This window comes from Sphaerodactylus townsendi, linkage group LG03, assembly GCF_021028975.2.
Source record: "Sphaerodactylus townsendi isolate TG3544 linkage group LG03, MPM_Stown_v2.3, whole genome shotgun sequence".
In the NCBI taxonomy this organism is placed as follows: domain Eukaryota; kingdom Metazoa; phylum Chordata; class Lepidosauria; order Squamata; family Sphaerodactylidae; genus Sphaerodactylus; species Sphaerodactylus townsendi.
In genome coordinates, this window is record NC_059427.1 from 101,202,247 (window position 1) to 101,219,470 (window position 17,224).

A 17,224-nucleotide genomic window follows, 5' to 3' on the forward strand; every position below is an offset into this window, starting at 1 on the left:
CCTGCTGAATCCCACCACTGGGACTCATACTTCTAAGTGTACTACTACCAGATTTCTGAATCAACTGGTGGTATACAGGAAGATCAGTTTACATTGCATTTCAACCTTCCTGTGTCTTAGAATGTAAACCTTATTTCGCTCTTAGAGGTGCCTAAATCAGTTAGGTGCACCTACCTCTGCACAGAATCAGGTCGCCTGGTGGCAGTCTTATCTATAGTTCCTTTACAGTGGGGAATAACTCCAAGTAAACATGTGATGAGATCAACACATATGTTTATGGCTCAGTTGAGATTTGGATTTTTAGCTCAAAAGCTACTACTATTCCCCATGAACACTACAAACATACGGCATATGTTCAGAGGCATTCCTCTCCAGCAACTGGCATCCAGTTACAGGTTGAGTTGCCAACTCAAGGTTGGGAAATTCCTGGGGATTTGGGGGGTGAAATAAGGGGAGGGGAAAGGTCTTGACTGGGCATAATACCACAGAATGTGCCTTCCACAAGTCATTTTCTACAGAACTGGCCTTTGTCATCTGGAGATCAACTGTAATTCTGGGAGATTAGTGTGATTTCCAATCAAACCACTGAGCTATTTGTGGGTATTGGCTAGAAAATGTGAGATGCCCTTCCAGTGAGGACCTCACCTGTTCAATAGCAAAGTTCCACAGAGTAGAAGGGACACTAGCAAGAGGCAAACATTGTTTTGCAGTCAAAACTGCATAGGCAAATAGCCACATCTCAAGTTCCACGGCTTTAATTTTGTTAAGGAGGTGGAGGAAATACCTTCACAGAGAGGAGAGAGATGGGGGACGCCTGCCCAGTGCTTAACAGCTAAGGTGAGAAGAGAGAGGGCTCAAGGCTGCCAGGCTTTATTTGGAGGCGTCAGTAGTAGAGAGAAACTCTGCTCATGCTCAGAAGCTCTCTTATTTTCCAGGCTGCATCTCTTGAGCCAGGCTCGTGCCTCGGAATACAACCTGAGCGCAGATCCCTGAGTGAGACCTCCAGGGACCGCGGCCTCGGCTCCGGCCCTTGCGTACGCCGCCAACCCGTTCGGCGCTCCCAAAACTTTTGCTGTACCTTCCCTCGCCAAAGTTCCCGAAGTTTGATGACGTCAGCCGCGCGGCCGCCAATGAGAAGCGAAGGTGTTATTTTGGGGTGGGGTGGAGGCGGCTCCGGCGCCCGCCTGCGTTGCCTTGCCTAGTCCATGGAGAGGCGGCCGGCGGCGAGCGCCCCTGGATCATTCCCAGCGCTGGCGGCTTCGGGCTCAGGACTTGGGTGCCGCCGCCGTCGAGGGGCTATGCCGAGTTGCCCTGGAAGCTGTCGGCCGGGCGAGTGAGCGCCTGGGCGGCGCTTGCCCTTTCCTACCGTCCGGTTACCTGGGCTGAGAAGGGCAGGTTGGGGGCTCCGAGGAGGAGGCGGGGATCGGGCCGGTTTCTCCCCGCTCCCGCTTCGGCTGGGGCGAAGGCACAAAACGAAGCTCCGTCCGGGCAGCTGAGGGCGATGCCTTGCGCAGCATCACGCTCCGCTCGGCTGTGTTGAGCTCGCTGCGCGGCTGCCGCGCCGGCTTCTCCTATTGCTGCTGCTGCTGCTGCTGCTGCGGGGACTTTGAATTCTTTCCCACTTGGATCCGGAGGAGAGGCTAGCATGCCGACCACCGGGAGGGCCCGGGACTGGGACTCGCGGCGCCTCTGCTTGCTCCTGGGACTCTGGAGCGTCACCCTTTGGCTGCCGACCCAAGGATGCCCCAGCAAATGTACCTGCTCCGGCCCCAACGTGGATTGCCACGGGCTGGGATTCAAAACGGTGCCCCGAGGCATCCCAAGGAATGCGGAAAGACTGTGAGTACCAGTCGGAGGACGAGGAGGAGGAAAGGGTTGCAGCGCCCGGTTGCTTGGAAAGAGGGTTTTCTCCTCTCCACCAGGGGCCAGCGGGGGCGACCACTCATCTTGCGATGGGAGGGATGGTTCGTTAAGTGACGAGCTGCCTCTGGGTTCTGGCAGGTCGCACTGCTGACCCCCGGGGTCTTAGTGGCAGTGAAGTTAAAACTCCGGTCCCTGGGACTGGGAACCAGCGCTGCCCCCTCGAACTTCCTGGCAAGGAAAGGTGTTGAAAACCCTGCAAGCGGAACCAGTGGGACCAGGCACGCTAGCCGAGCCATTGTGTGTACCCAGGAAGGAAGGAAAGCGAGCCAGACGCGCGCCCCCCACCCTCCTTTCCCCTAGTGCAACAAATATGCTTGGCATTTTTACTACATGATGTTTGCCTCTTGCCTCAGCCTACTCTGCACCGGCTTGTTTCTATTTGCATATCTAGGCAGCATCCTGGCGAGGCTCTTGCTCATGGCTGCAAGGGATGGAGCCTGTACATTTTCAGGGCCTCTGTGGGATACGGTAGGCATGTCAGATTATCCTGGTTTCTGGCAGCCTGTTATCAAGAACTGTTTGAGCAAGTTCCACTTCTGCTGTCTTCCTCCCCGTGAGCACACTAAGCAGCCAGATTGAGACATGTGAGTGTGCCAAGCTGCTTTCAGTCAGGTTTGGGGAGCTACTGAGCCAATCACACTACTAGCTTTGAAATAGGAACATAATGGGATAGATTAAGTAAACAATTCCTTGAAAGGGAAATCAGCTACCTATTTATATATCTATGCAGTCCATTGTAACAAAATTCATAATGTCAATAAAGTAGGCTGTTTGATTTGCTTTTCAGCAAAGAGTTTATTAGGACTACCAGCGTGGTGTAGTGGTTAAAAACGGTAGACTGTAATCGGGAGAACTGGGTTTGATTCCCTGCTCTTCCACATGCCTCCTGGGTGACCTTAGCCCAGACCCAGTTCACTCAGAACTCTCAGCCCATGCAGAGGCAGGTAATGGCAAGCATCTCTTGCCTTGAAAACCCTGTGGGGTCACCATGAATCAGCTGATTTCATGACACTTTCCACCACCATACTTGTGCTCTGCGCTGTGAATATCAGTTGGGCCTAGGAATTATTTTGTTGATCCTACAGACGAAATTCTTGAAAGAACTTTCCATTTGAAATCATCTGGATTTACTTCCCTGAACATGGGTTGCGGATTGTGGTCTAAACACAATAGGTTCAGCTAGCTGGAACAGACATTTTAAGTCATGCAACTCAAAACACACAACATGCTCATAACACTGCCAGAGCTGAACACTTGAACCTCCCCCCACCCTCTACAGTTTGACTGTTTGGAGCTGGAAGAAATTGAAGTGAAGTGTATATCAAGCAGGTTTTATTTACATGGCAGAGGCTGAGATTTTAAAAGCTTAACCTTGATTTATAAATGGAGGGGGGGGGGGGTTGGATTAGCAGACTTAACAAAGCTTCACTGCACCTTGTGTTTGAGTTTCTTCAATAATTGGCCTTTTGCTCTGGAAAGCAAAAGAAAGAAAGAAATTAGTGTTACACGTATTCTTTCGAGTGCAGAAGCTTTGAGGTACTCAATGTTAAGCTTAAATGCAAGAGGAAGATGTAGTGGGTTTGAAGTACTGAGAACATAGTTCATGTGGAAAATCATTGCTTCATATTAGTGGTATTGTGATTATAATAGCTAGGCAACTTTTTGCAGTGGGAAGGTTGAACCTGCATAGATCTGCACAACTTAGATAATAAACAAAGAGGATTTATCATAAGAAAAATTAACTGTTTTATATACTGGCCTATGTTAGTATTATGCCCAGATGAAAACAGGCTGTTCATTTGGAAAGCAGGCCTTTTCCCCTGCTTCCTCTCAACATTGTGGTACATTTGTGAACCTTTTCAGAGTTTCCCTGGCTTTTCTCCAATCTTTCTCAAACCTGATTTCTTTTGAAGTTTTGAGGAAGATTGAAGTAAAACCTTGGTAGCTGCTGAGAGGGTGGGAAAATTTCTGCCCACTTGGCAGCCGTTTCCCTTCATCTTGTCCTTATGGTGGCCATTTCTTCCCCATGCCACCGGGGGAGGGGGTTTATTTACAAACTGACCATAGAATGTTGCTATAGTAATATAATAATCATATTAGGTTCTCTGAAAATCCAACTTTAATTTTAGTTGAAAAGTAAATCTAGCCCTTTATACTGCAGGAATATAAGGTGAAAGGCATCTGCAACTGAAGGAACATTATAGTATTATATCACTATAACCATTCTCTTTCCAATTAAAAAATAAGTGGAAGGAAAACACCTGAAGCCCAGGAAAGAGGAAGGTGCTGAGGAACTGTGGCAAGGAAACTTCAGGAAAGCTTCACTGCCACGATGCTGTATATGGTGCAGTAACTATTGCCGAGGCTCAATTCAAGTTTAAGTGACCTCACAGCATTACCAAAAACTGCGTATTACTTTCACAGTAATTAAAAAAAACAGGCCCCCTCATAACTTGAGACCCCCCACTGTCATTTACTTAGCTTGTATATAAATTTCTTTCTTGCGTAGGATGGGCTTCTGACCAACCATTGGCTTTTACATCTCACACCCATTCTGGTACCATGTGTACAGTTTACAGTGAGACTAAAAGCTCTTGCCAAAATCTTTATTCTGCAGTAATGGGAAGAAAACATCTTGCAGAAGTTGCCTGTAAACTGCTCTTCAGAATGCTCCTCAGTCCACAAGTGGCTGAGAAGTACTTTGCGGGTTTGCAGTGCTGGGCAGTTCCCAGCTGTTTTCTCCCAGGGACTATACTTCTACCACAACTGGGCACAGATCAGCTCAAAGTAAATACATCCTTCCTAGTCCCGCCCTGTCTCACAGTTTCCCCTCCCCCCCCCAGATTTAGCAGCTTTTCTTGGATAAAGTTCTTGCTCAGTGGCATGAGAATCTTTGCCCTGCATTTATGCCTCCCAATAATGACATGTCTGAAAAAGTGGCAATTTAGATAGCAAAACTAGATGTGCTTGTAGAAAATCCAGAGAAATAAGAAGTGTATATAATATGTACTTCTTTAAAGACCTGTGTGCGTTCCCTCATGTTACAGAACACTAAAGTCAATTGCTTTGCAGTGACTATCTTGATAAACATGATGGTCCTATAATCCATAACACATGTAATTTGCTACCAGTTTTGAGTTAGAGTAGGTCTGCTTTGAATTCCTGTTCATTCCAATGCATCACCTAATCAGTTTCTATTCAGCATTTAGTGGGCTAAGGAAACTAGCTGAAAAGCTGCCGGTTTAGGATTTGGCTATAAAGAGCTGACATTTCTACCGAACAACAACAAAAAGAAAACCCACAGATCTATCATCTTCTCTGGATCACTTGGCACACCCACAGAAAGGACAATTTGGTTTGCCACTGTGAGACATGAGAATGTAGATCATGCCTTGTGTTAAAATATTCTGCTCAAACTTCCACACAGGCCCTGACTTGGATAGCCCCAGGTTAGCCTGATCTCATCAGACCTCAAATGTTAAGGAGGATCAGCTCTGGCTAGTATTTGGAAAGAGAGACCTCCATGGAATACTTGGATCATCACATGGAGACAGGCAATGGCAAACCACCTCTGATTGTCTCTTGCCTTGAAAATCCTATGGGGGTCACCATACTGTGACTGAACAAAAAAATGCACGCGCGAGAGAGAACAGAAATATAAATATATTTCAGATGTAGAATAGTTTGAATGTAACTAAATGATACATATTATTACATCCAGAATCTTAAACCTACAACTTTGCTTGCTTTTATCCGTTCTTGCTCAGAAGTTGGATTTGCCTGCAATCCTGTACATGCTTATTAGGGAGCAAGTTCCCTTGAATTCAGTGGGATTTAACTTTCAGGAAACATGCAAAAGAGTCAGGCTGTTAGCCTCTTGACAGTATATGGCTGTGGGGTCAATGCTCGCACACTGGAGAATTTGTGTGGGCTTGGGATAAATCTTGGGAGCTTCAAAACAATTTCCCAAACATTGTTTAGAAATAGGACAAAGCTCAGGGCCTTTATGACTGATAGTCTGACTGTTTTTGGACACTGCACAAGATGTGCTCTGTACGGACAGCCTGTTGGAGACAGATTTCATACTTCAACTACTGAGATGTTTTTGAAAGATAAATTTAATGTGTTAAAAGAATGTTGAATTCACATCCAAAAATCTTGTGATATAAATGTTTTTTTTTCAGATTTAGCGTTTGCGTTTTGATCTCCCTGAAATCCGAATTTAAGCTAAATGTTTCTTTCTCCTTCACTTCCATGTAAAAAAGGAAGTTTGTAAGCAAATGGTGGAACAGAAATTTGGGGGTGTCAGTGATCATCTTATTTCCACATGATTGAAGTTTAGTTTTGTGAAATTAGACAGAGATGATGCATAGCTTAAGTCATGTGCATGCTTGCCAAGGTGTGAGTTTCACTGCACTCAGCGGGAGGGACTGATTAGGAGGTTGTGTTGAGATTGTTATGGATTGCTGAAGGAACTGCCTGTTTTGTCTGCTATTTCCCTTTCTTGACTTCCAAATCAAGAATGGTAAAAAAAAAAGCTGCTTGCTTTGCTATAGTAACTGCAGTATTATATTAAGAAATAACATTGGTTAAAGGTGGGTAAAATCTTATTGAGGACCCTAACAAAGTTGAATTATGTTCTAATTAGAAAGCACCCATATATGTATCCAGGGAGAGTTCATCGGATTTTTTTATTTTATAAAATCTTGGACATTATTTTACTAGTGAGCTTCTAATTCCTAGTTTGTGAAATTAGAGTCATTAGTCCAGTGGTGCACCATGGTTCAAATGGTTTGACCTGGTCTAGTATAGTTAAGAAAATGAGCTCTGATCTGGGAGATTTCTGGTTTAGATGTCAGCTGTGCCACTGGCAGGTTTGGGAAAAATCTGCAATTGGTTGATTTTACAGGGCTAATGGTAGGATGTGAATCTTTGAACACTGAAAGCTCAGTTTTACTCATATTTCTGCTCATCCACATTTGATAGGAGGGCCATCTTCTTAGTCTGCAAAAGGGAACGGCAATAATTTGCATCCCAAAATTGGTATGAAATCAAATAACCTAAGGATTGCAAAGCAGTATTAATGTTAAAAGTGCTAGATAAGTCCTGATCGAGTTAAAAAGTTCTTTTTTAAGTGTATAAGGTAGGGGAAAGTTTCTTTATTGGAATCTGGACACCAGATGCATTCCTTCAAAATAGCTCCTGCAGTGGGAGAAGACGCTGCCGTGGCTTCTCTTATCTGTTCCCTCCCAGTCTTTTCATTCCCCTTAATATGCAGTGCAACACATCTGGAGAGAATGGAGGTAGAACTCTAGTGGCCTCATCTCCACTTGCATTTTGATTTAAAAGTACGCACCTACTAGGATACAAGGTGGAAATTTATGTTGAGGACCATTTTATTATGCTGTGTTTATGATGGCCCACCTTGCTTGGCAGGCATAGTTTTCCAGAAACACTAAAAATTGCTCATTCCATTGCTACAGAACTAAAAATAAACAAGCAACCCCTTCTACAAATCCAAAATCTGAAATGAATGCTGTATTCGTAGTAAGCTGCATGTGGTTCTTTGAAAGAAAGCTGCTGGTGATTATTGTGAAATATAGCAATTGGCAATGAGTGAGGATTTCTGCATTTTACATTACATGGCCTACTTTTAGGCTTGTCTCTAAATGTCTGTTGTAATTCTTACCAAACTATGGTGATGTTAGCAATGTTACTCATAAGCCTAAACAAACAATGTAGAAATTCCTCAGTGATGCATCTTTCTAGCATTAGAACAACTGAATACAAAGGACATAAATGGTGGTTAAAACAAAACTACTTATGATGATTCACACAGTAAACACACAGAGAGCCTACCCTTTGGATTACAAAAAAACCCACAGAAACTGTCCTTTTCAACTTCAAGACAGGAAAGTCACTTGAAAAAGAATTTCAGATCTCTAATTTTAATTATCCCCCCTTCACAGGATGTTCTCAAATACCTTTCACATGACAGGTTCTGTAGTTGCATAGCTAGAGCATGTATGGTCTTCATTTTCGTAGCTGGATTAAGATGTACTACTGTTCATTAAATGCTTCCTGTTCACAGAGTGTGGCAATTTTAAAAGCATCCCTAGCAATGGAGAACAGCTTATTCTAACAGTCTATTAAAATAAGGTAAACAGGTAGTACTGCTAATGAATAATGAAAGGAGCTGTTAAGAGCTTCCAGAAGTGTAGTTACTGTTAAGGAGGCACTAATATTGTGGGTTGTGCTGATTGGCATATAAAGGCTTGCATAAACTTAATGCCAGTGTGGTGCATCTGTCTTTCATTCTCCCACTGAAATGTTGAAGGGTAACTTTATATTCTGGCACAATGTGGGCATGCTACTTCTAGGCCAGCTGTGGGTTTCCAGGTAAAATGGAAGCATGCAGTCTTTTAAAAATAGTATTGTCGAAGGCTTTCATGGCCGGATTCAACTGGTTCTGGTGGGTTTTCCGGGCTGTGTGGCCGTGGTCCAGTGGATCTTGTTCCTAACGTTTCGCCTGCATCTGTGGCTGGCATCTTCAGAGGTATCACAGAGGGAAGTCTGTTACACACTATTTTTAAAAGAGTCTTTACTGGCTTTCCTTTGCTGCTGAAATCAAGATTGAACGATTTTGAACGATTTTGGCAAGAAACATGCAAACTATTAATAACTCTTATGCTATGAAAGATCAGCCTTTGACCACTCCCTTGAATTCGGACAGGTAAATCAGCATAGGAATTGACTGACCCAGAGAGAGAGAGGGAGGGAGCGCCAGATAGCAAGTCTCAGCAGGTCTGCTCAGAGTCCTGCTCACCCCTGTCCAATGGGACTTACTCCCAGCACAGTGTTCTTTTGGCATTGTTAAACAACCTGAGATCAGGAGACGAGCTGTGGTTCAATGGCAGAACATGTTTGGCATTCAGAATGCCCCAGGTTCAATCCCCAACATCTCCAATTAAAAGAATCTGACTGAAGGTGATGTTAAAGACCTGAGACTGCCAATCTGAGTAGACAGTGCTGGCTGTGATGGAAAACTTTTGGGGGGGATGCAGGACTGCCTCTCCCAATTCATCCCCCAAAGAGCTCTTTGCTCGGTGAGTAATAATTGACTGATGGTCCCTGGTTCAAAAAATGTCCAACTGTCCTCAACCAGGGTCAGAGCTTTCTCAGCTTTGGTCCCAGCCTGGTGGAATGCTCTTCCAGGTGAGATTTGAGCCATTCAAGACTTATTCAAGTTTTGCAGGACCTGCAAGACAGGGCTGTTCTGCCAGGCCTATGATTGAAGGCTGCAACAGTATTTCAATTGGCCTCCCTTGCCCTTCTGCCCTTCCCTTTTTTTATTTCTTTTGTGTATATTTATTGGTTCTCCATTTATTATTGCTTGTTCATTTCCCCTGTAGTTTATTTACTATTAGTAATCTAAGGCGCTGGGATACTATATTGCAATAATTGATTTTATTATTGTGGTTTGACTGTTACAATCCACCCTGAGCCCACAAAGCGGGGAAGCCTATAAGCCTAACAAACAAACAAACAAAAACTGCTATCTCTGTATATTCCACCTCTGGGTCCATATGCGAAGATCATGGAATGGAGTTCTAGATGCCTGTACTGTTGGAAAAGGCTGTACTTTTCTTTCTTTAAAATTGTGAAAGGATGTTACAACTCTGGCTTTAAATGTTGCATGAGTAGTCCCTCTGTCCTATTATAGCTTCTTGCATTATCTCTGTTTCCTGCCATTGTGATTTCTGCCAGCTGTTGGTATAGTTCACTGTGGGAACCTGCAAGAATCTTGTGGGACTAGCTATCTCATTCCCCACACATTTGTTTTCTCCTCTCTCTCTGGGCAACTCTCAGTCTCTCACTCTTTCTCCTTCCTGCAACCCCTTTTCTTACTTTGTCTCTCCTCCATGCCTGTCACTTGCTGTATCTCCCCCACCCCCGCATCCCCATTGGTCTTTCTGTGTCTGTCTGCCCCCTCATCACTGTTCTGGCCTCCTACCTGTCTCTCCCCATCCCACAACAACAACAACAACAGCAGCAGCAGCAGCAGCAGCAGCGGTTATGGCACTCCCATCCACTCCCCCCCCCCCCAGTAACAATGGTGGTGGCAGCTCTCCTAGAATTACAACGGATTTCCTAACTACAAAGAACAGTTCCCCTTAGGGTTGTCAGCAGTGGTTGGATCCAAAAATTTTAGTAACAGGTTCCCTCGCCAGCCCCCCCTCAGCAAAGGGGGCAGAGACGTACCTAGGCAAACCTGAGCCCTGGGCAAAACCTGAGTTGGATGCCCCCACCATGGGCAGCCACCCCACCACATTTTTTTTCACCAGGTCATTTCTAAATCATCATCACATTATAGATAAATGCCCCAACTCACAAATCTGAACATAGCAATGGTGAAACACACAGGTTCTTTGATAAAGTTTGGTAAGATAAAAGGTACGAAAGGCTGAGAATCAATGAATTGCAGTACCTGAAAGGAATTAACCCAGTTCAGGGAGTTACATTATTAGTCGCAATTGCTATATGGAACCTTCACATTCAACAGCAGTATGCCTCTTGGGGAGGCAAGGGCATGGAGATGGAAAAGCGGACCCAATTAGTAACCCCTCTTGGCACACACAAATAATTAGTAACCCACTCTCGGGAACTGGTGAGAACCTGCTGGATCCCACCTCTGGTTGTCAGCTCCAGAGTGGGAAATTCATGGAGATTTGGGGGTAAAGTCTTGGGGGCTGAGATTTGGGTAGAAGCAACCTCAGCAGGATATAATGTCACAAAGTCCACCCTCCAAATCAACTATTTTCTCCAGGAGAATTGATATCTGTCATCTGGAGATCAGTTGTAATTCTGAGTGACCTCCAGCCATCACCTGGAGGTTGACAATATCAGTTCCCCTAAAAGAAATGGCTACTTTGGAGGGTGGAGTTCTTCAAAGTAGACATTTCTTCTGAGATCCTTCTCCCTCACCCCCCAGTCTCCATTCCTCAAATCTCCAGGAATTTCCCAACATGGAGTTTACAGCATCTCCTTTGCACACAACAGCCAAACTACCTTTCTCTGACCTTCTGTCTTAAATTTTCCATCTCTTCCCCCTCCCCTTACCACAGCCTCTGTCTTAGAAAACCAGTCTTTCTTCATAGTGGAGACCAAAGCAGCTTGTATTAGTCTCCTCTGCTCTTTTTTATCCCCACAACAAACCTATGAGGTAGGTTGGGCTGAAACTATGTGACTACTCCAAAATCACCCAGTGAGCTTCCACAGCAAGATGTGGGTTTGAACCTGGATCTCTCAGTCCCTGCTTTGAAGCTCTAACCATTATAGCTCACTGGCTAAGGCTGTTTCCGCACGGCCAGGATGCGCCCCCACGCCGCCAAGAGTTCTGGCGGCGTGGGGAGCTCCCGCTCGCATGCAAGCATGCTTAACGGCTGAGGCGGAGGCCGGCAGACGGAGCAGGACTCCACGCGGGAGTCGCCTCTTCTCCCTTCCGCGCCCCACTCACGGTGTCCTCGTCGTCGCCTGCTGGGCGTCGCAGCCCTGCCCACGCTGCCCTCCGACCCCTGGAGGTCGGAGGACAGTGTGGGCGGGGCTGCGACGCCCAGCAGGCGACGACGAGGACACCGTGAGTGGGGCGCAGAAGGGAGACAGCGTCTTCCCGGCGGCGTGGTTCGCACCGCGCCGCCGGGAAGACGCTTCCTCCCCAACAACAACCCTTTAAAGGGTTGTTGTTTAGGGCGGCCTGAGGCCGCCCTGGGGGGAGCAAACGGCGGCCTGGGGGCGGCGTTTTTAGCGCCCCCAGGCCGTCGTTAATGGGCCGTGCTGAAACGGCCTAACATAGCGGGAGGCCTATTGAACAACAGCAAGCAGCCAGGTGTATTGAGTCATGCAAGTTAGGTTCCTAGAGGTTGCTGCCAGGTCTGGAGTTACCGACCTGCAGATGGGACCTGGCCATCTCCCAAAACTACAACTGGACTCCCGAAAACAGAGATCAGTCCTCCTGGAGAAAATGACTGCTTTGGAGGATGTACTCTATGGCATTATAATCTCTTGAGGGCTCTTCCCTTATCAAATTCTTCCATCCTGAAATTTCATTACAAAATCTTCAGGAATTCCCCAACCTGAAGCTGGAAACCGTAGCCAAAATCGACCTGGAAAGGGCCCTGCCCCTTCACCCTGCCTTTTACTGACAAGTCTGGAGTCTGTGGCTCCCCAGGAATGGCTGCTGTGGGAATCTGTTGCTCAAAGTGACAGGAGATCCATTTATTATTTTCAACTTTTTAAAACTTTCCAATGTGGCGTTTTTTCCCTCATTTCAGATTTTTTTGCAAATCTAAGTTTTTTTTAAAATCAGGTTTGTAGAAAGAGCTGTCTTACACTTTTCTCAGCTCCAATCACTGAATTTAAGTAATCCCCAAATTTGGCCAATTTCGCTATTAGAGCATAATACAGAGGTGCAACAACCACAACGTGACACTGCTCCCCGAGGCAAGAAAATGCACTGGGCTGCTGCTTTCAACCTTTCTTCTACGAAAAAGAAAAGACTGAAGATTCATCAGTCATGTGGAGCAGTGGCCATGACTACTGTTGGTTGGCACATCTTAATGCTCCGTCAGTCTCTCTCTCTATTTTCTGGGCCTGTTAACTTATTCCAGTAATAACATGGAAGTGGCATGTTGTCATATACCTCTGTCATTTGTGTGTGTGTGTACTGGCAGCATGTGTGTGATCATATTGATCTTTCTTATTTGCTGATTCATTCTGGGTGCTTATGGGATGGGAAAGGTGTGTGTGATTGACTCTGCCATTCTAATTATGATATTCCCATTCATGTTGCTATGTAAGACCATATTATGGGTATGCAGCTATTACTGGGACATATGTATGGGAAAGGGAGGAGAAAGAGAGGGGGAGATCGTATACCGTATGTCTTCTTCCTGGTACCAGTGCCTACAGAGACAGACAGAGCATTAACCAACAGTAGTCATGGGCCCTGCTCCACAAGACTGATGGATCTTTAGTTCATATTTCTCATAGAAGATGGCAAAACTGTGCCTAATTACCTAGAGGTCTTTTTTTTAATCCACTGTCAGCCAAAGTTGCTAAAACTGTTACTAATAGCCTCAAAGAAATCAGACTTACAGTTCACCCATTTAGCTTGCCTGTATTGATACACTGACGAGATATAACATGAGCTAAGATTGAAGACTTTCATTGGTTTGAAAGTGCAGTTCATTATATTGGAAGAATTGTAGAGTACTCTGGTAATATCTCTGTCTACATTCCTTTGAGTGAAGTAATTCAGATGCAAAAGGTTTTTAAAAAATAACACCTTTCTGTTGTGCTCAAGTGAATATCCTGATATCCTTTGTACTCTGAGTCTGCCTTTTAAAGTTCACTGGGCCTGAATGTATGTTGACTTTAGATGGCAGAACCTGTGTGCGTTGCCTTTCTGTTGTATATTAAAAACACAATAGAAAGGATTTAAGACCATTAAAAACAAGGATAAAAATACAGGTTCTGAGCACGTATCTGCTGAACAGTTGGTCTTAGTCATGCTGACCATGGAGTTTTTATGGGGTTTGGAGTTTTATGTTACATAAATGCTAAAATGCATTCTTGGATGGAGTGAGTGAAGTTCTCCTGGCTCTTTGAGAACATTTTTGTGTTACAGCCTTTGTTTCCTGTTATTGCAGGGGGCTGCTGGTAAATCATCAGTGTCTCCAAACAGACTGCAGCACCAGATCTTGGTTGTTATTTGTTTTGTTGTTGTTTCTTTGCTTAAAACCATACTTATGATCAACTTGTGCTGGAAATTACAATTGTATCAATGAAAGTAAGTTTGGGAAGGTGTGTTGAAATGAGAGAGTTGAATCCTGTGAAATGAGCAAAGGGCAAGGACACAAATTTGCTTTTGGGGATGGGGTGGAAATGGGCCTGGGGCCTGTGGGTGCAGGTTACTGGCTTCCATATCAAGACCCCCAAGAGGTGCATCCCCTCAGACATGGTGTAATCATGCCAAGCAAGGAACCAAAGAAGTGATGCACAGAAATGGAATGACCTCAGCAAAAAATTCTGCGAACTTATGAGATTAACTTGTGTTCTGTTATTTGAATCATTCCCATTAGTGAGATAAAACTGAACAATTGAATTATAACTAACGTTTGTTTTTTGATTGGCTACGTTTCTATGAAAGGTTCAGGACAGGGAATGATGAAAAGTTATTTCCAGGTATGAAAATGTCCTGCCCTGTTCAAGAGCATGTCCATCTCTGGGCTGAGAATTTCTTCTCGAAAACCATTACTTTTGATTTCTCAAAGTAAGAGCCCCATCCAAAGGGGGGGGGGCAAATCCACTCATGTGGGTTGCTGGTCACCCAGTGGATTTGCCCTCCCTGGGGCACTTGTCCAGGTGAAGGAGAGTGGTGCAGCGATGTGCAACTACCATGGCCCCCTACCCTGGTGCTAACACGATGTCAAATGTGGCAACAGTGTCCCAGTGCTCCTGTTCCCACCACTGGCGTAGTGGGGGCAGGTCGGGTGGTGTCCATGGCAGCAGCCGACATTAGTTGGCTTCCTCCTGGTCATTCAGCATGCTAAGCCAGCAGCCCAGGATTGAGCCCAATGGGGACTCTTGCCAGGAGGGAGGCTGTCATGCTTGTACAGCCTCCCCGCACCACTGGGAAGCCCCTTTAGGAGCAACAGGTCACCGGAGCCATGGTATCACAGCTGGCTGTCTGGACCTGTGGATGGGGCTGCCTAACTCCAAACTATTTAACAAACAATTATCAGATAGCAACTTTAGGAAATGCCTTAGCCTCAGCCTAGAGAGAGGAGGACAGCGTAGAGGAGGACTGGTGTTTTCCTATTCTCAAGATTGGTCAAATGACTATTTGGATCCTGCAGAATTTGTTTGAGATCATTAATGTAGATATTTAAAAGGGTAGGGGCTAAGATACAACCTTGCATAACACCTTTTGTCATTCGGATTGCATTGGAGAGTAGCCCTTTGGTGTCATATCTTACCTGCAACTGACTGTCTTTGTACAGAGCCTTTATTAACCCAATTAGTCTTTTGTTGTTTAAAATAGGCTCCAATTTTTCCCAAAGTCTAAGTCTGCTAATAGGACTGAAAGCTGCCTTTAGGTCCATGAAGGCCACAATAACTTTCTCTGCAGCTGGACAGAGTATTTTTCAGCAAGATGGGACAGAATCAAATGATGATCTAATGTTGAGTGATTAGCCCTGAAAGCAGCTTGGGCATCAGATATAATAGTATTCTCAGTTAAGTGGAAGATACATTTATTATAAAGGAAGCAGGCACATAACTTCCCCAAAATGGAAAGCAAGCTTATTGGTCTGTTTTTTTCAGGGTTAGTAGGAGAGTCCTTCTTGAGAATGGGAACCATGATTACCTGCTTCCAGCAGGTTGGAATTCTACCTGTAGCATTAATTATGGAGAACAGAGTGGCAATTAAGGGCGCCCTCCTGTGCAGATTTGCTTTCAACAATTCAGCTGGTATAAAATAATTTCTAGGAGCCTAAGCTGCATAATCAGTTTGGAAGCAGGGGCTCGACTGGACATGCTCATTCGTTAAAAAGATAACTTGTCAATCTGCCCTAAATCTTCAGTACATGCTATTTCTACATTATTTTTCACTGTAAACTTGAAGGGCAAAAAATAAGTAAGACCGGAGTCGATACATTTCCCACATCCTGTCTCATGATGGACATAGATGAATGATGGAAACAAAACAAAACCAGAAACCTGCTGGCAGAAGTTTCTTCAGTTGCATAACCAGACCAGTAACATTGGACCCATATATAGTGCAACAAATTTAGTTTTAAGCAGAATTAGATGTACTTTCTGGTTGTTGGTTAACGAGAGGAAAAATAATTGAATTAGAGAAAAATCTGGTCAGGAGTGTAAACTGAAGCATTTGTTGACACAATTAATACCAAGGGTTACTTCCTCTGTGGCTGTGGGATGGCCTACCAAATGGGAAAAGAACTAAGCAAGGGCAGATAATTGTCGGTTTTCTTTTTCATTTTAGCAGCTAAAATCCCTGAAATCTTTCCGTCACATGTGGCAATTCACCACATTTTTTTACTGCATCATCAAAGTGGTTGTAACATCCTGAACTTTGGTAGCATAAATAGCCAAGTTGGCAGACCATTCCCAGATCTTGTTCCTTTATTCTCTCTTTTTACCATGCAAATATTATATAATTCCTTTTCACAGTCATTGTAATTGTTTGTCAGGCTGCCTCTGTAAGCAAGCTAAGGCTTCATCCCAGCAGTACAGGTTTCATCCTGACAGTACAGGCCTTTATTAACCCAAATATTAACCCTTGGTTATTCATTGAGCTAGGGCTGATGGTTGTATCTTTGACCAAATGGGTCAGCCAGTTAGAATGTTGGAAGTTTAATGTCATGGCACTGGTAGTTTGAAGTTGGCATTTATGTACAAAGTAAAGCAACCCTTTTATTCAACTATGGACATATTGCACTAATGTTTTTAATCCAAGGATTAATTTGGCACTTTTGCAAACCACAGATGCCATAGATGTCCAGATGCATTTCTACAGAACAGTGGACATTATTTACCACAGATAGTCAAGAGGCAGAGTGTTTACTAATTGCTAAAGAGATGCCTTGATAAAGGGATTTGGAATTTTTATACTGCCTACAGGATTTCCATATTGCAATCTAGGGATTCCCCCTTTGTATTTAGGTTTCCTGGAGAACTGGGGATATGAACTATTTGTGTCTTTTCCCACCTATTTTTCTCTTGTCTGTTTTTTTCTCACCAGTTGATCATCCTCCATGGTGGATTCCTATTTTCTATAGCAGGCAGGCAGGGAGAATTAGTATCTTGTATCCCAATCCTGCTACTTTGACTTGGATGGCCCAGGATAGTCCAATCTTGTCAGACCTCACAAATTGAGTTGGCACTAGTTAGTATTTGGATGGGATGCCATTAAGTCCAGGGTTGCTGTGCAGAATCAGTCAATGGTAAGGCACTTGAATGTCTCTTGCTTAACAAAACAAATGAGTGGGGCCCTAACATGGTGTCTGTAGGTGCCATGGTGCCCCCTGACACTTTTCCTGGCAGTCACCAAGTGTTTCTAGAAAGTGAATGGGACCAAGTGGGGCTTTTGCCCAGTGTGGCTTCGTATGATTTGCTGTGCAGATTTAAAAAAAAAAGGTCATTGCTCAAGAGTCTTCCCATTATGAGTGAAGGAGAGCTATGGCAGCCACTGGCTAGCTGGTTCAGCCTCTTTTGGCAA

The 17,224-nt window shown here is 44.6% G+C and overlaps 1 protein-coding gene across 1 annotated transcript in view; it reads left to right on the forward strand.

The window, feature by feature from the left end:
- Nucleotides 1–1,201: 1,201 nt before the first annotated feature.
- The window catches only part of SLIT3 (slit guidance ligand 3), a 585,281-nt gene continuing 569,258 nt past the window's right edge, over nucleotides 1,202–17,224 (forward strand). The window contains exon 1 of the mRNA XM_048487936.1: nucleotides 1,202–1,839. Coding sequence (XP_048343893.1) covers nucleotides 1,646–1,839 — 194 coding nt within the window. The 5' untranslated portion in view covers nucleotides 1,202–1,645. The remainder of the gene's footprint in view (nucleotides 1,840–17,224) is intronic.